Source organism: Setaria italica, chromosome VI (genome assembly GCF_000263155.2).
Source record: "Setaria italica strain Yugu1 chromosome VI, Setaria_italica_v2.0, whole genome shotgun sequence".
Lineage (NCBI taxonomy): Eukaryota > Viridiplantae > Streptophyta > Magnoliopsida > Poales > Poaceae > Setaria > Setaria italica.
Window position 1 is genome coordinate 14337939 of NC_028455.1, and position 25971 is coordinate 14363909.

The following is a 25971-nucleotide window of genomic DNA, read 5'->3' on the forward strand; positions in this document are numbered from 1 at the left end:
GACCGTTGATTGAACCGACGTAGTAGGCGGAGGGCTCAGATCGATTGACCTGGCGGCGCATGCCAGGCGAGCGATTTAGCAACCGCCGCCGCCTTCCCAGGCCGGCCTCCCCCAATAAAATCTCTTCGTCGCCGTCGAGCGAAATCCTTGCACGCACCCATCTCATCTCCCATCCGTTCCCTTCGATTCGATCTCGCCGCGATCGGAAACTCAAACCCCTCCTTCGCCTCCGCCATGGCCCCTCCCGCCTCCGCCGCGCTCCTCGGCCCCCCCGTGGCCACCCTCAACACCAACACCGCTGCCGCTTCGGTTCCCAAGCCCACCCGCAGGCTGTCGTCCTCCTCCGAGTACTCCTCGTCCGACGACGACGACATGCCGATGGAGTTCGTCGGCGGCTTGGCAGCGAAGGAGGCGCCGCGGTCCGGGCGGTCGCTCGCCTACGCCTCATCCGGCGACCCGTGCGTCGACTTCTTCTTCAAGGTCGTACCCGGCGCCACCTCGGGCGCCGACATGGCAGCGCTCCTCGACGTCGCGTGGTCCCGCGACGCGCACGCCGCGCTCAGGTTCGTCTGCCACCTCCGCGGCGTGCGCGGCCTGGGCAAGGGCGACCGGGAGGGCTTCTACGCCGCCGCGCTCTGGATGCACGCGCGCCACCCCAAGACGCTCGCCGGGAACCTCGCCACCTTCACCAGGTTCGGCTGCCTCAAGGACCTCCCCGAGATCCTCTACCGCGTGCTCCACGGCGACCGCATGGAAGAGGAGGGCGACCCTCGCAAGCAGCAGCAGGACGGCCGCCACGGCACCAAGCGCCGCCGCAGCGACGGCGAGTTCCAGGCCGCCAAGGAGAAGAAGCGCCAGGAGGAGGCCCAGCTCGCGCGGACGGCGCTCGCACGCTACGAGTCCGACGAGACCTTCCGCTTCCTTTACGACCGCGTGGCCGAGATGTTCGCCGAGATGCTCAAGTCCGACGTCGAGCACCTGCGCGCGGGCGAGACCGCAAAGATCGGGCTCGCCGCCAAGTGGTGCCCGTCGCTCCGCTCGTCCTACGACCGCGCGACCCTGCTCTGCGAGGCCATCGCCCGCCGCATCTTCCCCCGCGAGTCCAGCCAGGAGTACCTCAACATCTCGGACAAGCACTACGCCTACCGCGTCCGTGACCGCCTCCGCCGCGAGGTGCTGGTGCCGCTGCGCAAGGCGCTCGACCTCCCGGAGGTGTACATGTGCTCGTGCAAGTTTAAAGAGCTGCCGTACGCGCGCGTAGCCTCCGTGGCCATGCGCAAGTACAAGGAGGTGTTCCAGAAGCACGACAAGCACCGCGTCACCAGCTTCTTCGACGAGGTGCGCACCGGCCACGCCAGGATGCCAGCGGATGGTGTACTGCCGCACGAGCTGATCACCGGGGCGCTCAAGGGGGAGCACGACGAGGTGGCGGAGCTTCAGTGGCGCCGCATGGTGGCCTCCCTTTCCGCTGAGGGCCTCCTGGCCAACTGCATCGCCGTGTGCGGGCTCTCTGGCGCCGCCGCTGCCGTCGCGGACCAGCCAGCCTCGGCGGCCATCGCGCTGGGTCTCTTGATCTCTGAACTGAGCCAGGAGCCATGGAAGGGGCGCGTGATCACCTTCGACGAGACGCACCAGCTGCACAAGGTGCACGGCACCAACCTCAAGGAGAAGCTGCGGCCACTGGTGGCGGCCATGGGGGCGCACAAGAAGGGCGCGAACCTGCAGGGCGTGTTCAGCAAGATCCTGCAGCTGGCAGTGGCCGGCGGGCTGCGCAAGGACATGATGGTGAAGAGGGTATTCGTCCTGAGCGACATGGACTTCGACGGGTGGACCGGCGCCTCGTCCGCGTGGAAAACAGAGTACCAGGGCATCTGCGACAAGTTCGCCGCCGAGGGGTTCTCTGTGCCGCAGGTGGTGTTCTGGAACGTGGGGACGTCCAAGGCGTCGATGCCGGTGGTGGCGGCGCAGGAGGGCGCGGCCCTGGTGAGCGGCTACTCCAAGAACCTGGTGAGACTCTTCCTGGAGGCGGACGGCGAGCTCACGCCTGCAGCCGTCGTTGCCGACGCCATCTCTGGCCCGGAGTATGACGCACTGGAGGTGTTCGACTGAGGTCTTCCTGTGCACGTGTGTTGCTGATCGGTTGGTGTTGTCCAGACAGTGACGAAATCTCTCTAGTTTGCTATATGCAGCAGGTTTTGCTGATCAGTTCCTTCTGGTAGAACTATACTACTCGTTTCCGTTATGGCATAGTTTGAATCGATTGCTCTTAGAAACAATTCTTGAATACGAAAAGTTATTTTTTTTCGATTGCTCTATGAATTTATTTGGTTTTCAAGCCCTGTCACGCTATTTGGTGTATTGGTTGTTTGGTAGTAAATGGCATTTGCTTAGTTATGTTCTGAATGGACGGCGAGCTCAGGCCGGCAGCCGCCAAAGCCGACAACAGTGGTATACGTTCAAAACTTCACATACAAATGCAAAGAGAACAACTTATACAATCTAATTTACTCTGATCGAACTCGTCAACTCGATCGGTTGGTTCATTTCCGCGGAGCCTGCTAACGCCATGCTCGTACTGCCATCTTCAAAGGATTAGACACTTGTCATACTTTGGAAGTATTGAGGGCACTGTAGTTGGTCAAAATTCCTATGATCTGGTCTATGAACAGTTCCATGGCAAACAGTATAAAAAACAAAGCATTGTAATCTACTATCTTTTTCAAAGAAAAAAAATGAACAACAGTACCACGAAGAGTGAAAGGACCTCTAGTACTGGGAATCAGAGCGAATTAAACAGGTTTAAAATAAAGAAAATATAAAGAAAATAAATTTTCTCTGCTGACTTTAGTAAAAAAATTGTATCACAAAAAATTTATGGGCTGCTGTTTTTCCAAATAAAATGCGAACAATATTGTGAGCTGCCTCTTGAAAACTACATTTAGATCCTTCAGGATCGTTTTGCTATCGAAAACTCATGTTACAGTTCGAATAGCCTTTCAATAATTTTTCTTGCTCGTTGCTTGTTGGAGTAGTCTATGGTTGGAAGGGCAGTTCAATAACAATCCCTATAGTTTTGCTACAATAAATTGGTGCAGTACAAAGTGCCCAAGTCTTCGGTGCATTGCCTCAGTACAGAGTGCCACCCATCGGATCAGACAGAACCTAAGATCCTGAGAGCTATGGTAAATCAGCGTATACGGTGCTGCTAGATTGCTCTCAGCGAAGTTCGAATATTCAGGTGTTTGGACACGAGGGCTCAAAAAGATAATTTTTAGGATGAGTTGCCAATCTTAACCCAAATTATGAGCCCACCCGTCATCCTCTCAATCTCACATTATGTATCTTCTTCTTCCTCCTCAAGAGGTAGGTAGGAGGTAGGTAGCTCGTGCAGGGCCAGTGGCGGGGAATCCGCAAGGCGCAGGATGGGGGCCGCCGGTGTGCAGGGCTCAGGCCAGGGGGAGGCGGCGCACTGGTTGGGAGGAGGCCGCGCGGCGGTGGCAGAGCGCGGATCCGGCGCGTCGGCCGGGCGCAGGCCACGCGCGAGGACGAGAGGAGGCGGGGCGTGGGGCAACGCGGCGGCGGCGGGGCGCGGGCCCGTCGGAAGCTGCGCGTCGGCCGGGCGCAGGCTGCGCACGAGGACGGGACTAGGCGGGGCAGGGGGCCACGTTGCGGCAGCGAGGCACGGGCCCAACGGAGGCGACGCGCTGGCCGGGCACTGTGCCGGGCAGCGGTGGCGCTTGTCTGGAGGAGGCGGGGTGCAGGGTCGGGCGGCGGCGGCGAAGCGACGCGCGCGAGGTCGGGAGGACGTGGTGCCCGGGGCCGCGTGGGAGAGCGATGCCGGACAGAGGCGGCGCGTGAGGCCGGACGGGAGGGGCCAGCAGCGGCGTGACTCAGGGTGGCAACGGGGCGGAGCGGGGCTAGGGAGGTGATCCCCGTCCCAGCCCCGCTCCCCGAATCTCATTCCCCGCCCCGGCCACGAATTGCTTAACGGGGAAAAATGTCCCCCGGCCCCAGCCCCGGCGGATCCCCGATCCCCGATGGGGCCTCGCGGGGATGGGCGGCGAGGCAATGGCGAGGAGTCGAGGATGCGAAGCAGTGATGGCGAGGAGTTGAGGGCGCCTGAAGAGGCCGCACGGCGACAACAAATCTAGGACGGGCGGCGCGAGGACGTGTTGAGGACGGGGCGGCACTGGCGTGGTGAGGAGTCGAGGGAGAGACGGAGAGTGAAGGAAGGAGGAGCGGACTTGCACCTGTGGGCATCGGTGCCAACGTGGTGAGAAGTCGAGAGAGCGCTCTGCAGAGCGCAGCGACCACCGACGTGCTCCCACCTCCCAGGTCCCCAGAGCGGCGGCGCTTGAGAAGTTGCGAGACGAGAGAACTGAGGAGCGGATGGATAGGGTTCGCTGGTTCTGGTGGTTCATGCAAGCGATTGGGATTCTTGGCCTGTCTAGAGTTTTGAGCTGGGCTATCTTGGGCTGCTTGTTGTTGTGGACTACATATATACTTCCTTTTTATTTCTGGTCCCCATGCGCCTCCACGGGGTAAATTTGGGCGTGTTTGGTGTCCTGCACCGGCGTGAACCAGTGTCATCACATGCACCCTCCTTTAGTTTGGTTGCCTGGTCGACCCTGCGAGCCAGGTCCTGCGTGCAAAACACCCCCCGCGGCCAGGCTCCGCGGATACGAGAGGAGCGGCCGTTTCCGCCGAGCCTGGCTCCCGCGGTGCGACGGCGGGCGCGCGGGAGGCGAAAAGTTGGCCGGCGGGAGCTCGCACCATTTTGCTAGGGTTACCTCCCCCTTTCGCGCCACTCACCGCAGATATATCCCCCTCCCCGCCGCCTCCACTCCCCATCGGTCACCATTCATCTTCTTCGCTAGATCTAAGGTGCTCCCCTCTCCTCTCTTCCTCTGGTTTTCATTGATTCGGTTCATCAATTCACATTGTATTGATCCCCTCCCTCCTTCGTTGCTTCCTAGGTGCTCTGGATCTAAGTTCTTGCGCAGATAATCTGGTTCGCCTCCCCCTCCCACCCCCGTGTTCTTGATCTCCTAACCCTAGATGCATCTCTCACTGGTTCTTGTTCAAATCGATGTAGGGATCTCAGATCTGTGTTCCCCGCTTGGTTCGAAGGTACGAATCCATGTTCTTGGTTAGGGTTATTTTTTCCTATTTATTTCTTTCATTTTCCTAAGGTATGAATCCATGTTGCTTAGGGTTCTAAGGTATGAATCCATGTTGTTGGTGCCAGGTTGCAGATCTGCTGATGGTTGTTTGTTCGTCTGCATCATTGTTTGGGTGCTTGCCGTCCTCGTTCGGTATAAGCAATCCTCCCCTCCCTCTCCACCATTTCTGATGAATGCTGGTGCTATCGATGGTGATTGTGTGCGCTACAGATCTGATAATGCTATTTTTTCTGAGCTTATGTCCAAGTCAATGATGTTTTCTCTTTTAACCTGAGCATATGTCCATGCCAATGTTGATGCTTGTTTTAATCTGAGAATTTGTTCAATGCCAATGATTGTTGTCTCATTATACCTTTAAATCTGAGCATGTGTTGAATGGCAATGATGTTTGTCACCATTTTGTTGCTTTGTTAGTCATGGTAATTGTCTTGTTTGCTTAGATGGCATTGGAGGACCAGCAACGCTTGCTGTTTGCCCGAGCTGCTGCTCTTATCATGGCTATGTATGCATTCTTGTTCACCAGGATAAGAATGCAACATAGTTCAAGGTCACAGATCAGTTATGGCACTTTGAGCACCATGGATGAGGAACGCCAAAAGAACCTGGATAAAATTTACAATTGTACTAATATAGAGTGTGTTGCTATGCTTCGTATGAGAAAAGCACCTTTTTTTGCACTATGCAACTTACTTAGGGAAAGGAATTTGCTAGCAGATAGCCTTCATAGTTGTGTTGAAGAGCAACTAGCAATGTTTCTACATATTGTTGGCCACAACCAACGCTTTAGATTTATTCACCAACATTGGAGAAGGTCAATAGAAATAGTGCATAGATATTTCAAGGAGGTCTTGTATGCTATTGGGGAACTTAGGCAAGAAATGATTAGAGCTCCATCTAATGAGACACCAGTTAAGATAAGCAATAGCCCAAGATGGTACCCATATTTCAAGGTAATAAATTTATCATGTAGTTTGTAGGTTATTGCTGCATACTTGGCTGCATATCATGTAACAAGCATGTATGGGTTTTCATGTAGGACTGTGTTAGGGAAATAGATGGGACTCATGTATATGCTAGAGTGACAGCCAAGATCCAAGCAGCATTTAGGGGAAGGAAGCACTACCCCACACAAAATATTCTTGCTGCTATTGACTTTGATCTGAAATTTACTTATGTCTTAGCTGGTTGGGAAGGGTCTGCTCATGATGCTACTATTCTTGCTGATGCACTAGAGAGGGAGGATGGGTTAAGGGTTCCACCAGGTAATTAGCTGAATTGGGTACCTAAATAAAAATTGTAACTTCATAACAATGGACTTAATGCATTTTTGTACTTGTTATAGGAGAATTCTACTTAGTAGATGCTGGATATGCTTGTCGTCCTGGATTCCTTCCTCCTTACCATGGTACTAGGTACCATCTGAAAGAGTATGGTCCTAGGAACTACCCAACCAACCCAAGGGAGTTGTTTAATTTGAGGTATTCAAGTCTGAGAGTTTCTGTTGAAAGGGCTTTTGGTGCTTTGAAGAACCATTTTTGCATGATTGATAATAAACCATTTCATCCCTGCAAGACATAAGTGAAGTTAGTACTTACTTGCTGCATATTGCATAATTGGATACTTGGGCATAGGGTTGATGAGGTAGTTCCTGCTGAGTTCTCATGGGTGGCCAACAATAATGCAAGTCCTGGACATGGGGTCCAGATGGATGACAATGCTGTTTGGACTCACAGTAGGGATGAATGGGCTCATCACATGTGGTCCAATAGGGGCAACTCTCACATCTAAGATGTATCTGTTTTGTATTCTATCTATGTTGAACACTATTGTTTATTTTTGTTCTAAGGCATTGAACAATTGCAATGATGATTTTACTTATTTCATTACACAATATAGCTAAGGCATTGGACATATGCAATTATGTTACACCAATTTTGATACTACACTAGACCTAAGGCTTGAGACATTTGCAGTGATGATTTTATTTTCCCTGATACTTCCTTAGAACTGATACTTCTTTATAACTAAGGCATGAGACATGTGCAATGATGAATTTTTATTCCTATTTTCCTCTTGAGTGCAATGCATATTGATGACATAGGCCAGATGACACATGCAATGATGTTTCACCAACTATGTTGTTCCTGTTTCTGAGTGGGGGTGTCGCAATTGGAAATAGGAATGGCTGAGGAGATGAATGCTGAGATCCTTGCTGCTAATGAGCTTGTGTTCCCTGGTAGGGTTGTTGGGGCTGTTGGGGATGATGGGCCTGTTGGGGCTATTAGGGTTGTTCCTGGTGGTGCTTAGCAGAGACCTGCTATGAGGTGGACAGATGTGATGTCTGGATTTATTCTTCGCCGCATGTGCCAGCTGATTTCAACCGGTGTCAGGACTGATAAAGGTTTCAAAGAAGTCCACCTCAATCAGGTTGTCAAGGCTCTACATGAGTTCAGTGGCAATGAAGTCACTGGCACACAGGTGTATAACCACTTGAGGAAGTGGAGGTAGAGGTGAGTTAAAATCTCAAAGCTGAGAGAGCTGAGTGGAGCTCTGTGGGATGGGGACAATTCCATGATTGTCCTTGAGGAGGAGCACTAGAATGGCCACATCAATGTATGTAGTAATGTTGCTATTTTCTTTCTTCAATGTTCAGCAGTTTCAATATCTAACTTCAGTTGTTGTAATGGCAGGCACACCCCAAAGATGCTGAGTACCTGAACAAGCCAATTCATCACTACCAGGAGATGATGGTCATCTTTGGTAATGGTCAGGCAACAGGTAAGTATGCTATTGGGTCAAATGAGGCTCTTGGTAGTCCTTCTGACTTTGCTGACAGCCCAATGAAGCATGACCTGCCTGAGGACCTTAAGAGTGGCAAGCCTGAGGCAGCTTATGTTTCCAAGTTAGAACCACTTGTTGGAAGCAAGAGAAAGAGGTCCATGCTATTAGATGATGATGTCCTTGTGTTCACTGACATGACTGATGCAGTGAACAATGTTGCAGATGCTATACGTTCTATCAAGGTTGAGGATTCCCACCCTGACTTGTACGGTGCACTGATGTACATGCCAGGGTTCAGTGAGGAAGCTCTAATGGTTGCATATGGTCACCTGCTTAACAATAAGGCCCAGGGATCTGCTTTTGTGCAAATGTCTGACTCACACCGTGTTCTTTGGCTAAGTACCTACTTGGACAAAAACTACTACATGTGAGGGCCTGGGCATGGTGGTTGAGCTGGTCTAGTTGGGCAGTGATTCTTTTGGATGAGCTGGTGCAGTTGTGGCTTCTTTTGTGCATACCTGTTGGCTGATCTGGTGGCCTTTTGTGCAGTTGACATGACCCTGCATTCTTTTGGACGTTTGACTTGATCCTGTCTCCTAACTATATGGCTAACTGTAGCATATAGTTGCCTGACTTAGATTGGCCTACTATGAAGTCATCTTATTATGTCTGAGTGAGATATTAAACTGAGCATGTGTCTATTGTGCCTATTGTGTCTGTCTGAGCACATGTCCATGCCAATGATGATATGCTGTTGATATGCTTCTTCTTGATTCCTTGCTCATGATATGCTTTTATTTCCTGATACCTTGCTCATGATATACTTCCTGTCTGATTCATATGTTGCCTGTGCCTGATCCTGTCTGTTGATGGTTCTTGCTTGTTGATTTTGGTCTGTTCTTGATCCTTTCTGTCTGTCTGAGCACATGTTCCTGATATGCTTGCTGTGGCCCTTTCTAACCTTATGATGTGATCCTTTGTAATCTTCATATCATATGCATCTTTATATTTATATATGTTACTAATGTTTCATGAATTGTAGACATCTATGGCCTGGTATGTTGTTCATGTTGGCCGACAACCTGGAGTTTACTCCAATTGGGTTGATGCCCATGCTCAGGTCAGTGGCTACAAGGGTGCTTGCCACAAGAAGTACAAGTCAAGTGAAGAAGCATTTGCAGCCTTCTACGATCTTCAAAACAAAGAGGTCAAGCCAACTGCATCACATGAACCTGTTGCTCCGAAGAAAATAGAATTATGGAATGTTAAAGATGTAATTATAGTTGTTCAACCTTTTTGGTTTGCAAGTTGCTGTAATGTCGATCACGTTTGCAAGTATCTGTCATTGTAGTTATGGTTACCTCCTTGTGCTGAACAAGGCAGTGGTATTCTTACCACTGCATGCAGGGGGTAACCTCATCTTGTTGCATGTGACTAACCAAACATCATTCCCTGCATCTATTCTTTTAAATTTGGAGTACATTCAGGCAACACAACACTGTCTTTGACGAGCCTGGCTCATTGCACGCACTCAACCAAACAAGGAGGTCTTGCATGCGCTCGACTTGGCTCCGGGGAGCCTAGCTGGCTGGTACGAGCCAGGCTACCCTCGTCCAGGACACCAAACATGCCCTTTGCCTCCCGGCCCCGCCATGCCAACATTTCAGGCCCCGCTCCATCGTCCCCGCGGGAAAAAACGTCCCCCCATCCCCGTCAAATTCGGGGCGGGTCACCGCGGGGCTCCGTCCCCATTGGGGATTTTGCCACCCTGAGGCGTGACCTAGGCGCAGCATCAGGACGGGACCGGGCGCGGTCGGGTGCGGACTGCGGAGGCATCGGGTGTTCAGATAAAAAAAATAAATGAACCGTTTTCTTGGGTTAGGATCTACGAGGGTCCTGCAGTTGCGAATGAGCAAATAAATGAACTATAGCTCCCTCAACTCCATGAAGTTAGGCTGCTCCATGAATTGGTGGAGTTGGGATGTTTAGCTAGCTCTACCCAACTCAAGATTGGAATTTGGAGTTGGAGCCATATTAAACAGGCCTGCTCAAAGTTAGTTTGGCAGCTGGAGTTAATTAACCCAGGGAATAAAACCCCCACCAGGGAATAATCTGGACACCCTCCGCTTCGTGTAGAATCTCCCTGTTGCAGTTTGGAAGGCAAATTTCAGGGAACCTTTGTACGCTCAACATGAACGCATATTTGCTACGTAAGACAACATACTTCCTTTGTACGCTCAACATGAACGCATATTTGCTACGTAAGACAACATACTTAGCCACCACCATAGATTGAAAAAAAAACACATATGCAAACTCATGAAAAAACAAAAAAACAAGTAATGGAAAAAAGTGAGCAGCATGAGAAATCATAAAACACACAAGTAAAGTGAGAAAGTGAGAAAAACTGCATGTAACATTATGGAATGATGAATTATTCAAGATAAGTCGATTCATGCAAAATTTAGTTCAAATACTATCAAGCTAGTCCATTCATCATTATGTCGCAGAAGGTCATCTCATTCACAAACCGGACAGACAATAAAAGATAAAATGGAATAAAAGTCACTTCACTGTGAACTTTGGCACTAAGAATTTATGACTTTAGCTCCAAGCTTCATTGGCCCTGCCATTGCATTTTCCTTCTCCTTTTGTTCCCAAGTGACATAAAAAGGCAACAACATAGAACAAGGTAGCAGGGTTTCTCAGATCATACATTGCGAGCACTACAAGTAACACAAAGAAAATGGTTAGCTCCAAGTTAAGCTTCCAACTCCAAAATCTGAAGGAGGGAGTGGAACGAGAGGTCGACCTGGGAGTGGTCATGGAGGAGGGAGAGGAGAGCGTGTCAGATTGTCTGCTCCCTACGTGAGCCCACGCCTAGGATCTTCCTCCGTTCATTTTCTCCATTCGTGGTTGTAGTCTCCACAGATCTACAAGAAAAGGTGTCACGTGTGAGAGGAGAGAAGAAACCCTAGTGGGGGCCAAGGAGATGTGGGTGGAGGAGGAGGTGGCAGTGGAGTCAATGGTGCAGGAGAAGCTGGGGACGCGACATTGAAGGGGGAGATCAGCAGGTGGCGGTGGCGCACTCTTGCTCGTGCGAGTCGAGCGGAGCGAGAGGAGGGATGGGGAAATGGGGAGCGTTGCATGGTCTCCGTAGGTCGGGCATGTTTCCGCGGGGAATTTAGGCTCGCTCAGGTTGGTGTCCCCCACGTAGAAAGCTTCTAAAGGCGCCGATTCGGTGGCCCGTGGAAACAATCCATGCGGGTTTCCTCCGCAAGGGAAAGGTTGGGAACCCTGCGGGGAAGCAGGCTGCCAAACTAGCCCTCAGGGTCCGAGAGCCCTCCAATCCTAGGCACTTCAATAGATTAATCCATAAGTTTTTTGATACTTTCCCTCACAAGAAACGGAAGTGTCGACTAAGCTGTCATCAGACACTGCTACCAATCTAATCTAAGCCGTCCCTGCTCTAGGAGTCCAACACACACAAAAAAAATAGTACTACTCCCTCCATTTCTAATAGTTTGCCATCATTGACATTTGAACATAATGCTTTGACCATTCGCCTATATATAAATATTATTTTTTGACTTGTTTTATCCAAGATACTTTAAGCATAATTAGAATGTTTGTATATTTGTATTAGATTTTTTTAAAATAAAATGAACGGTCAACCATTATGAAAAGAAATATTTAAGAACTGATGGAGTACTAACCATGACGATTAAAACGAATGGGCACCAAAAATGAGACCCCAAACAAGTAGAACAAAACGAACGACCATCTATATACATATATCCACAATTGAACAAACAAACCAACATATTGTGGTTATAACTTGGGCCTATGACAGTCAGTGGTGTAGATCTTTCATGGGTTAAATTATTTTCTACATTATTATAATAAACAGCTCTCTTGCATGCTTGCTTTATGAAAAAAATAAAAGATATTTCAAAGAATAACGTGGCAACTCATAGGACCTTTAACTCATATAAATATTAAGGTAATAGATAGCTCCTGTAGTCGTGTTTACAAATCAAGGGTCTGGTCACGCATTTTAGATATAAGTAACCTAATTTGTATTTTCCATCATTTTCATGACCTGCATATATATTCCTCCGTTGTGATTTCCGGAAACTGAAAGCAAAAGCTGTTTAGCGTTGCATTGGTTTCTGTTTGCTTTCACCCAACCGGTAATTAACCAACGGAACTGCTAAATAAACGAGTTAAGGCTCAAGGGTAACAAAAGCGAGCTAAAACGGGACTATACTTGGCAGCAGCGCGTTAGCTCGCTCCAAACGGCTTTAACCAACCGTGCAAGTACGCAACTACTCCCCTCCCTATATATCACCCCTGCATCCCTCCCATTTCCATCCATCTCACAAATCACAACGCGCACCCGAGGACCGTAGCAAATGGGATCCCTCTGCGACATGAACGACGGCGCGTCGACGGAGCGTGCCTTCGAGGCGGAGCCCCTGCCGACGCTGTCGGAGACGATCACCGTGCGGTCCATCGCGGTGAGCCTCGTCCTCGGGACGGTCGTCAGCGTCGTCGCCATGAAGCTGAACCTCACCTCGGAGTTCCTCCCGTCGCTCAGCATCCCCGCCGGCCTCCTGGGGTTCTTCGTCGCCAGGGCTTGGATACGTGTCAACGACGTCTTTGGCGTGCCGCACCTCCCCTTCACCCGCCAGGAGAACACCGTCATCCAGACGTGCGTCGTCGCCTGCTCCGGCATCGCGTACAGTACGTGTCTTTGCGTGCTGAACAACATTTGAACCGAATTATTAACTACTATTGCTGTAACAAGCACCCGATCGATTTTATTGGTACTTCTTATGATTGTTGCTACGTTTGTAAATTTTATTTAGGTGGATTTGGCACTTACATTCTTGGGATGAGCCGGAAATGGGACAACGGACATGTTGGGAGCGACCAGAAGAACGTTGAAGAGCCCAATATCGGGCGGCTCATGGCCTTCCTCTTCCTCATCAACTTTGCCGGCCTGTTCATGATCGTGCCGCTGAGGGAGCTGATGATCATCCGGCATCGGCTAACGTACCCGAGTGGCACCGCTACGGCTCACCTCATCAACAGCTTCCACACTCCTCATGTCGCCAGGCAAGTTAGGTAAGCAAACTCTGTGAATTATGGTCGGGATGATCATTTGCTCGTCTGCATAAGTGCATATAACCACTGTTTCAATGGAACGATAATAATAAGTTTGCATTTGGTTCTGAACACAGGCAGCAGGTGTTCACGCTGTTCAAATCATTGGGAGCCACCGTCCTGTGGCCTCTTTTCCAGTGGTTCTTCGCCGGCGGGAAGGACTGCGGCTTCCAAGTCTTCCCAACATTCGGCATGACCGCATATCGCCGGGGGTAAGCGAGATGCTTAAGATATACAGTAATAGTTTCCTTAATTTGTTTTGGCGATTGTAATAAAAATGCTGATGATCCATGATGCCAACATACATATCAGGTTCTACTTCGACTTCTCGACGACCAACGTCGGCGTCGGCATGCTCTGCCCGCCGATGATCACTGTCTCGATGCTCGCCGGCTCGATCCTCTCGTGGGGCATCCTGTGGCCGTGCATTGAGACCAAGGAGGGGCAGTGGTACCCGGAGAACCTGGAACCCAGCAGTCTCAGCGGCATCACGGGCTACAAGGTGCTCATCGGCGTGTCCATGATCCTCGCCGACAGCCTCTTCACCTTCATCACGGCGCTGGTCCGGACCCTCTACCTTCTGTTGAAGCGGCGGTCCCGTGTGCAGACGGCGACGCTCGCCGGCCCGCCGCCGGGCCGGTGCCTGTGCGCCACCGAGCGGACCATGAAGAGCTTCGACGACCGGCGGCGGACGCAGGTGTTCCTCCGGGACATGATCCCCGGCGGCGTCGCCGTCGCGGCCTACGCCGCCCTGGCCGCTGTCTCCACCGCCGGCGTCCCGCGCCTGTACCCGCAGCTAAGGTACCACCACGTCGCGCTCGCGTACCTCGTCACTCCGGCTCTCGCCTTCTGCAACGCGTACGGCGCCGGCATCACGGACATGAACCTGTCGACCACCTACGGCAAGGTCGCCCTGCTGGTGGTCGGCTCGTGCGTCGGCGCCGAGCGCGGCGGCGTCGTGGCGGGGCTCGTCGCGTGCGGGATCGTCGCCGCCGCCGTCTCCGGCGCATCAGAGCTCGCGCAGGACCTCAAGACGGGGTATCTGACACTGACCTCGCCCCGCGTCGTGCTGGTGGGCCAGGTCGTCGGCACGGCGCTCGGGTGCGTGGTGAACCCGGTCGTCTTCTGGGTGTTCTACAGGGTGTACGACATGGGCGTCCTGGACCTGGACGACGCCGACGCGCCCTACGCCGAGGTGTACCGGGGCATCGTCGTGCTCAGCGCCGGCAGCCGGCACGGGCTGCCGCGGCACAGCCTTCTCCTGTGCGGGCTCTTCTTCGCGCTGGCGCTGGCGCTGAGCGCGGCGCGGGAGGCTGCCGAGCGGAGGCGGTGGCGCGCCCTGGCCTACATCCCGAGCACCGTCGGCGTGGCCGTGGCGTTCTTCGCGCCACCCAAAATGCCCGTCGGCATGGCCGTGGGGAGCCTGGCGCTGTGCCTGTGAAAGCGCGCCGACCGCAGTGGCGCGCGGATGCTGTCGGCGGCGGTGGCGTCGGGGCTCATATGCGGGGACGGCCTCGGGTCGACGGTGCCGTCCATGCTCACGTTCTTCAAGGCGCAGGCACCGATCTGCATCAAGTTCTTCTCCCAACCTGTGAACGCCGAGTTGGATGCTTACCTCGCAGCACATCCCATGTCGAAGTCGTAATTGTACAAGAGCTCATTTGGAGCATGCCATTTCTGCAGAATATTAGGAGGGAATGCAACATGAATATACCAAAAGATTTGCAAGATAATTTATCACGTTTACTTCTGACCCAAAGTGCAATTCCCTATTCTTCTCAAAAAGCAATTGCCGTCACCTTCAGTGCACTTGCGTCGTGCCAGCGTACCACTCGCCAAGCAAGCGCACTTTGCTGATGGCGTCCGGGTTTGGTCTTTTGGCGTCATCAAGCATTGCATCTAGGGCCGGACGCCGAGCATGAAACTCTCAAGCTGGCTCGGCTCATTCGTGGTTCGGCTCAGCTCGGTGAATTTTTTAACGAACCGAGCAGATATTTTTACTCGTTTTGTTAATGAGCTGACTTGAGCCAGCTCGCGAGCCAAACGACTAAAAGGGTAAAAGTACAACATAGAAAGCTGAGCTGTTAAAGTCGAGCCGAGCCATCAAAGTCAAGCTGAGCCGGCCATATGCTCCATACATGGTGGATTTTATAATTAATTTAGGGTATTATAATAACTATTTTTTATATGTCATATATATTGAGATGGTAATCATAAATTTGCACTCATTAGGCTAACGTGCCAAACCATCCAGCCCTAATGGCATCACAGAAGTTAGGTGCTTAATTCGTTGTTGCTGGCAAGTAGGATGAAAACAAAGACGCTAATTTTCAATTTCAAGAACCTTTTTCGAGATTTTACCAATTTTGAGGGATAAATGAAAATGGTTATTGGAAAAAGATAAAAATTATCAAAACGATTTGGGTCGGTTCCCATTTTTTTTAAGGTTACCGTTTTGAACCGGTATTTTACGATGGTTGATATCATGTTGTTCACCTTGACCGTCGTGCGCCTGCTAACCGGCCTATGGGGCCAAGTTCTTTCGCCCCTCAGCCCACTATCATTCCAGCAGCAGTTGGCCAGGAAATCAGACCCAAGCCGAGATTCCCCATAATTTAAAAAATAAAGAATTTTGGACTAGACCCACGTACAACTTTTCAAAATTTATATGTTATTCATTCAAACTCTGAATAACTTAATTGTTTTCCCTAAATTCTTCTAAACTATAATATATTCATTCAACTTAGTTTAATCCCAAAATAACTTGTGTATATTGATTTGTGCCTGTTAAGTCGAAACTTAAGTGTTTATCATTCTGAAATATTGTTTAGATGTGATGGGTCCCGGGAAAAGTCGAAGACACCTAACGCATGAAGAAGCCTTGCATTCTAAGAGCGCCCCATGTACCACCGCGGCTCATCTCTTTGTTGGGATACAAGGTAGGCTACACTAGCGCAAAACAAAAACTTCTACCGCGTAAATCAGGAAAGCTGTCGTATAAGGATCACGGGATTACCACTCGACGCACTGGTGCGGAAGATGTAGATTCGCGTCGATGCAGCGAAGTCAATCAGCGTAGTCGTACGTAGTCGATCACGTCGACGTCCAGCAGCTCATCAGCAGCTCGTCCACGTCGTCCAGCAAGATCGCCCTCGTGCCGCGGCTCGTCGGCGGCTCGTCGTGGCTCGTCGGCGGCTCGTCCAAGTGCTGTAGGCGCAACACCTCCAAGGTATCCACATGTGCAGGGAGGAAACGTCGCAAGCCGGATTGCTAGATCCGTGAGTTGCAACATGCGAGGGCGTGAGAGGCGCGGCAGATGTGTTTTGCCAAAGAGGTGTAAAACCTAGGGCGCCCCCACCCCTCTATTTATAGAGGTTCCTAACGAGCCTCTGGGTCCGAGACCCATTAGTACTTCTAAACCTAATCCAACTCGGATCACATCCGACTTGGGCTTCCAGCCCCTTAAGTGTGTGACCCTATGGGTTTGGATACGTATAGACATGGCCCGAGTACTCCTACTCGGCCCAATAGTCGGTAGCGACCTCTAGCAAGACGTGCCAACTCCTATATGCACACGAAGATCATATCAGACGAACCATCACAACATTATATACATGCTATTCCCTTTGCCTCACGATATTTGGTCTAGCTTCAAGCCGACCGCTCTTTCTCGATCCTGTGATTCAGAATCCCTTTATAGGTTAACTCTTAACCGTACGTAGCATGGTCATGCATTTTCGGATCCGATCACTCGAGGGGCCCAGAGATATCACTCTCAATCAGAGAGGGGCAAATCCTATCTTGATTGACCATGTCTCACAGCATGCTTCTTGATAAACCCGAAAGCTACCTTTATAACTACCCTGTTACGGCGTAGCGTTCGATAGCCCCTAAGTAGGTCGATCCACATCTTGAATACATGCGACAATCTCAGATCTAAGGACAAAGCGTATATGTTGTTTAAAGAGAGAACTACTTCTCGTGTTGGGTCAGTCCTAGCACATGTCTCCACATGTGCCCACATTATTAGTTCAACATCTCTATGTCCATGACTTGTGAAACATAGTCATCAACTAATACATGTGCTAGTCTAATATTCATGTGTGTCCTCACATGAACTCCGACTAGGGACAACTTTAGAATAACCATACAAGTAAGGAGTTTCACACACAATTCACATAATTGCAAATCAATTCAAGTAGCCTTTAATGGGTATTCAAGGAACACAATACAAATCATGGATACAAATGGAATATCATCATCTCTATGATTGCCTCTAGGGAATACCTCCAACAGTCTCCCACTTGCACTAGAGTCAATCTAGAAGGTACCTAATACACATAGCTCTTACATGCGCATCATGCTTAGCCTACGGGAGTGGTTTTGTCAACGGATCAGAAATGTTCAGATCCGTGTGTATTTTGCATATCTTGATCTCACCACGGTTAACGAAGTCTCGAATGAGATGAAATCGCCGCATTACGTGTTTGTTCTTCTGGTGGTTCCTTGGCTCCTTTGCTTGCGCAATTGCCCCATTGTTATCACAGTAGAGATTCAATGGGCTGGACGCATTCGGGAACACACCAAGCTCAATGAGGAAGTTCCTTATCCAAACACCCTCCTTCGTGGCTTCCGAAGCCGCGATGTACTCGGCTTCTGTCGTAGAATCGGCCACCGTCTCCTACTTGGAACTCTTCCAACTAACAGCACTACCATTTAGCGTGAACACAAATTCTGATTGTGACTTTGAATCATCTCTGTCGGTTTGGAAACTAGCATCGGTGTAACCTGTTACAACGAGCTCCTCCTCACCTCCATAGACGAGGAATATATCTTTAGTCCTTCTCAAGTACTTAAGAATGTTTTTCACCGCTGTCCAGTGACTCTCACCTGGATCAAACTGATGTCTGCTTGTCATACTTAGCGCATATGAAATATCTGGGCGAGTACTTATCATTGCATACATGATAGATCCAATAGCCGAGGCATAGCATAATAATAATCGTTCTCTTTTGCCGGTTTTCCCCCAGTAGCTTGATATTCTTTTGCGACAAGTCATGCTTTATAGATGTGAACACTTCCATCCATGTCCTTTTTCTTCTTATAGATCCACTTGCACTCTATGGCTTTAACACCATCAGGCGGGTCAACCAAGTTCCAAGCTTGATTGTCTCCCATGGACTCTATTTCGGATTGCATGGCACTCTGCCATTTTTTGGAGTTTGGGTCTATCATTGCTTCTGCATATGTCACAGGCTCATCATTGTCCAATAATAATATTTCACGCATTTCGTGGAGCCTTACCGACCTTCGTGGTTGTGGCGGTGCTTCTCTTGCCATGGGTATCTCAACTTGTTCTGCTACGTTAGCATCACTCATTGATTCTTGCCCAATCGGCTCATCTTGAACTTCTTCAAGATGCACTGTCTTTTCACTCTTTTCTCCTTTGAGAAACTCTTTCTCTAGGAAAACCCCGTTCCGAGCGACAAACACTTTGCCCTCTGACCGGTTGTAGAAATAATATCCCAAAGTTTCCTTTGGATATCCCACGAAAATGCACTTATCCGACTTGGGTGTGATCTTGTCCGACTGAAGTCGCTTGACAAACACTTCACATCCCCAAATCTTTAGAAAAGACAAACTGGGAACCTTTCCAGTCCACATCTCATATGGTGTGGTGTCTTAACTACGGATTTAGATGGTACCCTATTAAGTGTGAAAGCTGCTATTTCTAGAGCGTATCCCCAAAATAACAATGGTAGGTCCGACTGGCTCATCATTGATCGAACCATGTCTAACAAAGTTCGATTACGTTGCTCGGATACATCGTTTCTCTGAGGTGTTCCAGGCGTCGTAAGTTGTGGAACAATTCCGCAACTCTTTAGATGATTGCTAAACTCGTGGCTCAAATACTCGCCTCCACGATCAGATCGTAAGGCCTTAATTTTCTTGCCACGCTGATTTTCAACTTCATTCTGAAATTCCTTGAACTTTTCAAAGGTTTCAGACTTGTGCCTCATCAAGTAGACATAGCCATATCTACTAAAATCATCAGTGAAAGTTATGAAGTATTGGAATCCTCCTCTAGCCATCGTGCTCAGTGGTCCGCATACATCGCTATGTACGAGTTCCAACAACTCTACTGCTCTCTCAGGAAAACCTGTGAAAGGCGTCTTGGTCATCTTGCCTAGCAAGCAAGCCTCACATGTCTCGTATGATTCAAAATCAAACGAAGTTAGAAGTACATCAGAATGGAGCTTCTTCATGCATTTTTCACTTATATGACCCAAACGACAATGCCACAAGTAGGTAGGACTCAAATCATTAGGCCGAGGCCTTTTAGCACTTACGTTACAGACAGGTGAACCATCAAGATTTAAAACAAACAATCCATTCACAATGGGTGTAAAAGCCATAAACATATCATTCTTAGAGATCACACAACCATTGTTTTCACTCGCAAATGAATAACCATCCTTCATCAAGCATGAAGGAGATAAAATGTTTCGACTTAAACTAGGAACAAAATAACAATTATTCAACTCCATAATAAATCCTGACGGGAGGTGGAGTTGCATCGTCCCGACGGTCAAAGCAGCAACTCTTGCATTATTGCCCATGCGGAAATCAACTTCTCCTCTTTCCACGCTTCTACTTCTTATCATTCCCTGCATCGAATTGCAAATATGAGCAACCGATCCGGTATCAAATACCCAAAAATTAATAATTGTATCAGCGAGAAATATGTTGTCTATAACATTAACAACAAGCGTACCTGAGGTAGAAGTACTCTTACTTCCGCCATTCTTCAACGAAGCTAGGTACTGCTTGCAGTTTCTCTTCCAGTGACCAGGTTTGTGACAATAAAAGCACTCTTTATCTGGAGCAGGTCCAGCTTTAGCCTTGGGCGCTAGGTTTGGCTTGGACACTCCAGCCTTACCCTTCATCTTCCAAGAATTGCTCTGCTTCTTGGAGGTAGGCTTGTTCTGTACAGCCATCACATGGCTGCTGCTAGTGCTTTTCTTAATGTCAACCTCTGCTATCTTGAGCATACCACACAGTTCATTCAGACCCTTGTCCGTCCCATGCATATGGTAGTTCGAGATGAAGTTCCCATAGCTAGGCGGAAGAGATGAAAGAATGAAGTCAGTGGCCAACTCTTTGCCCATTGGAAAGCCTAGCTTCTCCAATCGCTGAGTGTAACCAAGCATCTTGATTACATGTGGTCCTACTGCTACGCCTTCTGCTAGCTTGCACTCCAGAAAGGCTTTGGACACATTGAACCTTTCAGTCCTAGCCTGTGTCTGGAACATGTCCTTGAGCGCCACGATCATATCGTGCACCTCATGATTTGTTTCGAACTGCATCTGCAGCTCGGGTTCAATGCAAGCATGCATAAGACAGCTTACCTCAAGATTAGCATCAAATGCCTTCTTGTAAGCAGACTTAACGGCAGCAGATGCATCATCAGCAGGTACTGGTGGTAGTGGGGTGTCTAGAACATCTTCCTTTTTATCGGTCCTGAGAACAATTCTCAGGTTACGGATCCAATCCAAGTAGTTTGTTCCATTCAACTTGTCCTTCTCAAGGACCAAACGCAAAGCAACGGTGTGGTGTTGCTAGGTGCCATTTAATCTACAACAAAAGTAATGCAAAATACACTAAGACAAACGTATCCATGACAGAGAAAATCACATTAAACTATTTTAACAGAATCTACTCCCACTAAAATCAATATCCCTCTATTGATACTTAGTGATTCAGGATCCACAACTAACAAGTCTACTAGTGAGCTTTAGCATCACCGCTAGCAAACAAGGTAGATTGGTAAGCAACTTTTGCTAATCATATCACATATGACTCCTGTTGTTGGGTGACATCTCCATGTCTCGGTGCCCAACCTTTATGCCCCAAGGTCCTTAACCGTTAAGTTAACCTTGTTAAGCAAACACCCCCTTATGCGTGTAAGTGTCCGACACAAATCCGTCTAATCAAGGAAAACTAGTGGCACCCTAATTTCATAGACCCACCACTAATTGTACAAGACATGGGATGGTGCAAGTTTTAGTTTGGAGGGTATACTAACTTAAACTTTGTGAGGGATCGTTCCACTTCTAACATCACAGCATGCAGAAAGTAAAACATAAACAGAATAGCATTCACACAGTTGTGACACAGTATGACCCGTTTTCATATGGTGATCTTCATCTCCAAAGAACCTGTTCACCATGGTGATCTCCATCTCCATGTTCCATGTGCGCCACCCTCCTGGTGATGAGTCCTCCAAGAACTAGAATATGCTATTACGCCTAATAGCTAGTAAAGAAGCTAGTAATGAAGATTACATAGTTGCTTGGATCATCACAGATTGGTACGCAGACCATTAAATACATTAAGGTGACAACACATATGGCTCCTGCCGTGTTGCCGTACGCGCGACACACAGGTCACGAATGAGTTACACACATGCATCACATACACAAAGGGGCCATACTGATCACAAGATACATACATCCTGCAAAACAGAGTTAAGCGTCCTAATGTTCCAAACTTCGGAGGCCCGAAACTCCATTTTCCAAGCCGAATTTGGGAAATCTAATTTCACCGAAAATGGCAAAGCCATTGAATTTCATGTGTAACTTTTTCTGTAGATCAATTTTCATATAAAATTTGCCCCGATCCGAGATCATACCGAAAAGTTACGGCTGATTTACCGAAGTATACGCACACGGCAAAATCCCGATCCCGGCAGTAGATCCCATCTACTATTGCACATCTCATGCGCCTGGCGTATGAACCTGGATTTCGATTCGGCCAATCACATTGATCTTCGCTCACTGCAACTGGAATTACGTGTATCACTTAACTCCGATGGCGGAAACCCGACCGGTAGGAGTATGTCGTTATACTACCATTGCAGCAAGAACACGAAACCAGGACATAGATCAAATTGAAAACTCGCATATCTCCATATGCACACATCCCAAATCCAAAACTAAACAGCTACGACTCTGATACCACTATTGGGATACGAGGTAGGCTACACTAGCACAAAAAACAAAAATTCTACCGCGTAAACCAGGAAAGCTGCCGTATAAGGATCACGGGATTACCACTCGACGCACTGGTGCGGAAGATGTAGATTCGCGTCGATGCAGCGAAGTTGATCAGCGTAGTTATACGTAGTCGATCACGTCGACGTCCAGCAGCTCCTCAATAGCTCGTCCACGTCGTCCAGCAAGATCGCCCTCGTGTCGCGGCTCGTCGTCGGCTCGTCGTGGCTCGTCGGCGGCTCATCGTGGCTCGTCGGCGGCTCGTCCAAGTGCTGCAGGCGCAACACCTCCAAGGTATCCACATGTGCAGGTAGGAAACATCGCAAGCTAGACTGCTAGATCCGTGAGTTGCAATAGGCAAGGGCGTGGGAGGCGCGACAGATGTGTTTTGCCAAAGAGGTGTAAAACCTAGGGCGCCCCACCCCTCTATTTATAGAGGTTCCTAACGGGCCTCTGGGTCCGAGACCCATTAGTACTTCTAAACCTAATCCAACTCGGATCACATCCAAATTGGGCTTCCAGCCCCTTAAGTGTGTGACCCTATGGGTTCGGATACGTATAGACATAGCCCGAGTACTCCTACTCGGCCCAATAGTCGGTAGCGGCCTCTAGCAAGACGTGCCAACTCCTATATGCACACGAAGATCATATCAGGAGAACCATCACAACATTATATACATGCTATTCCCTTTGCCTCACGATATTCGGAATCCCTTTGTAGGTTAACTCTTAACCGTACCTAGCATGGCCATGCATTTTCGGATCTGATCACTCGAGGGGCCCAGAGATATCACTCTCAATCAGAGAGGGGCAAATCCCATCTTGATTGACCATGTCTCACAGCTTGCTTCTTGACAAACCCGAAAGCTACCTTTATAACTACCATGTTACGACGTAGCGTTCGATAGCCCCTAAGTAGGTCGATCCACATCTTGAATACATGCGACAATCTCAGGTCTAAGGACAAAGCGTATATGTTGTTTGAAGAGAGAACTACTTCTCGTGTTGGGTCAGTCCTAGCACATGTCTCCACATGTGCCCACATTATTAGTTCAACATCTCCATGTCCATGACTTGTGAAACATAGTCATCAACTAATACATGTGCTAGTCTAATATTCATGTGTGTCCTCACACAAATTCCGACTAGGGACAACTTTAGAATAACCATACAAGTAAAGAGTTTCACACACAATTCACATAATTGCAAATCAATTCAAGTAGCCTTTAATGGATATTCAAGGAACACAATACAAATCATGGATACAAATGGAATATCATCATCTCTATGATTGCCTCTAGGGCATACCTCCAACACTCTTGACCTCCCGAGGTCCGCTAAAATAGGTCGCGGCCCGCCGTACTACCCACCTCGGAGGTAGGGCCCGCGTGGGGCCCGAAGCGCTTCACCTGCCCCTTGACTAAGGGCAACCGAGGCCATACCTGGAGCATTAAATACGAAACGTGGCACCCCTGCCCCTCCATGATGGCCCATGCGGGGATGCGACCTGGTAGAGGGTGCCGAGCTCTAATCAGGGGATCCAAAGGTGAGGCTACACCCTTCGGATTGCATTAGGACGGCCAGAGGGAAGAGGCCACACAGCCCGTATGCGCGCATAGGTGTTAGGACGTCATCATGACCAACCCCTCCGTGATGGCCCATCAGGGGTAGGGTAAGGCGGTCATGGGAGGCCTGCCACAAGCTTAGCGTATGAAGCGGGGCCCAGGACAAGACCTCACGACGTCCAGCGGCCATGAGGGCATCCAACAGGTCGGGGAAAGCTGGGGCCCCGCCGCTGACCTGAGCCTGCTTACCCGCTACAGGTACAGAGGCCAACAACAGTGTCCGTCCCGTTCTCTGCCATGCGGTTGGCGGACGGGACAGAGGCATGACCCGGTGCAGACCACGTCACGCGTAAGCACTCCATGCTGCACAGGGGCTATTATGCTAACTGTACGAACCTAATGCCGACAAAGGGGAACAAGACAAGAGGGTCCCATAGAAAGGGACCCACACCGCCATCTCGAGCCGCACCACTCCGACCACCAAATGGTCCCCGACCTCTGAGGTCGGGAGACCCATCATTTCTTCCAAAACTATCACCCGGTCTCTAGCTTATATAAAGGGAACTGAGCCTCCATTCTCTCTCTCTGGACTTCACAACTCACACACACACGTAGACACTCACTCATCGCACACCTGCTTGCAAGAACCCCATTGTAAGCCTCAGTGCACACAATCCAGGGAACACGACTCCTGCCAAAACTGGACGTAGGGATCTTTCCAAACTAGTATAAGCCCCTTATTCTTGTGTACTAGCCATCAAAAGTGAGGAGAGCACAACGTACAATCACTAGTCAGCGGTACGAAACACCGACAGTTGGCGCGCCAGGTAGGAGAAGTCGCGCATTCTTTGCCAGCTTTCGATGGCTTTCTTCGGTTTTAGCGCCGGCGGTGGCTCCGTCCTGAGCGACACCATTCACTTCAGGAGTCTTGAGTTTGCCATCATCACTGAGGGTGAGTTGCAGCTCATCCCTAGCTTCTTACCAGCCCAAAACTTCCTCTTCGGAAGTCTGGACTTCGTCGTCGACCAACTTGGCTACCTGCGCCTCCACGAGGAGGAGCGTCCCGATCAGCTTGAGCTGATGGAGGCACCGCTCCATGGTGAGTTTACACGCTGCCCATCGACTACGACACCCTAGCATGTCAGATTGACACGCACCTCGGGGCGAACCCCGAGTCGGAGGCCTACCAGCGCACCTTCTATGAGATGGCCAACGTCTTCACCCAGCTCTGGGGGGAGGCCCCACTTCCCTAGAGAGCGAGTTCTAGGACCCTACCGTTCAGCTGCCATTTAGACTCTAGAACACCACCCAGCTCTTCCAGCCAAACTTCGAGCACCAGCTCCATCCCGCCGCTGCGGACATCATGTTCATGGGAGTGGCAAAGTACGCGCATGCATGTTGGGATACGAGGTAGGCTACGCTAGCACAAAATAATTTTTTTTTCTACCGCATAATCCAGGTATAACTGTTGTTATAGCTCACAGGATTACCACTCAACGCATAGGTGTGGAAGTTGTAGAAACACGTCGGGGCAGTGAAGTCGATCTCGTGTCGACGTAGTGTAGTCAAACACATTGACGTCGATAGCTCCTCAGCAGCTCGTCCACGTGCAGCGATGTCCTCCTCGTGCCGCGGCTCATCAAGCTCATCGTTAGCTCGTTAGGCTCTCGTGCGGCGGCTCGTCCAAGTGCTGCAGATGCAACACCTCCAAGGTATACACGTGTGGGGAGGAAGCATCGCAAGCTGGACTGCTAGGTCCGCGAGTTGCAACAGGGCGAGGGCATGGGAGGCGTGGTGGCTGCTCGTGCGAAAGGATTGATCGCCTTCAACCCTAAGCCGCCCCACCCCTCAATATATAGGGGTCCCTAACGGGCCTCTGGTCCGAGGCCCATTAGTACTCCTAAACTTGGTCCAATTCAGATCATATCCGAATTGGGCTTCCATCCCTTTAAGTGTGTTACCCTAAAGGTTCATATATGTATAGACATGGCCCGAGTACTCCTACTCGGCCAAAAGTTAGTAGCGGCCTCTAGCAAGACATGCTAACTCCTATACGCACACGAAAATCATATCAGAAGAACCATCACAACATCACGTACATGCTATTCCCTTTACCTCACGATATTTGGTCTAGCTCCAAGCCGACCACTCTTTCTCGATGCTGTGATTCGAAATCCTTTTCCTAACTCTTAACCTCACGTAGCATGGCCATGCATTTCC

The 25971-nt window shown here is 49.7% G+C and overlaps 2 protein-coding genes across 2 annotated transcripts; both read left to right on the forward strand.

Moving 5' to 3' along the window:
- The first annotated feature begins 234 nt into the window (after positions 1–234).
- On the forward strand, positions 235–2109 carry LOC101784776. The gene has a single exon (XM_004974517.1). The coding sequence runs from the start codon at positions 235–237 to the stop codon at positions 2107–2109; it is 1875 nt and encodes a 624-aa protein (XP_004974574.1).
- A 10288-nt stretch (positions 2110–12397) lies between these two features.
- On the forward strand, positions 12398–14778 carry LOC101785580 (probable metal-nicotianamine transporter YSL17). Its single transcript, XM_012846801.1, is given in 4 exon segments — positions 12398–12710; positions 12836–13094; positions 13211–13345; positions 13446–14778. Coding segments are annotated over 4 exon segments (2040 nt in total).
- Positions 14779–25971: the final 11193 nt, after the last annotated feature.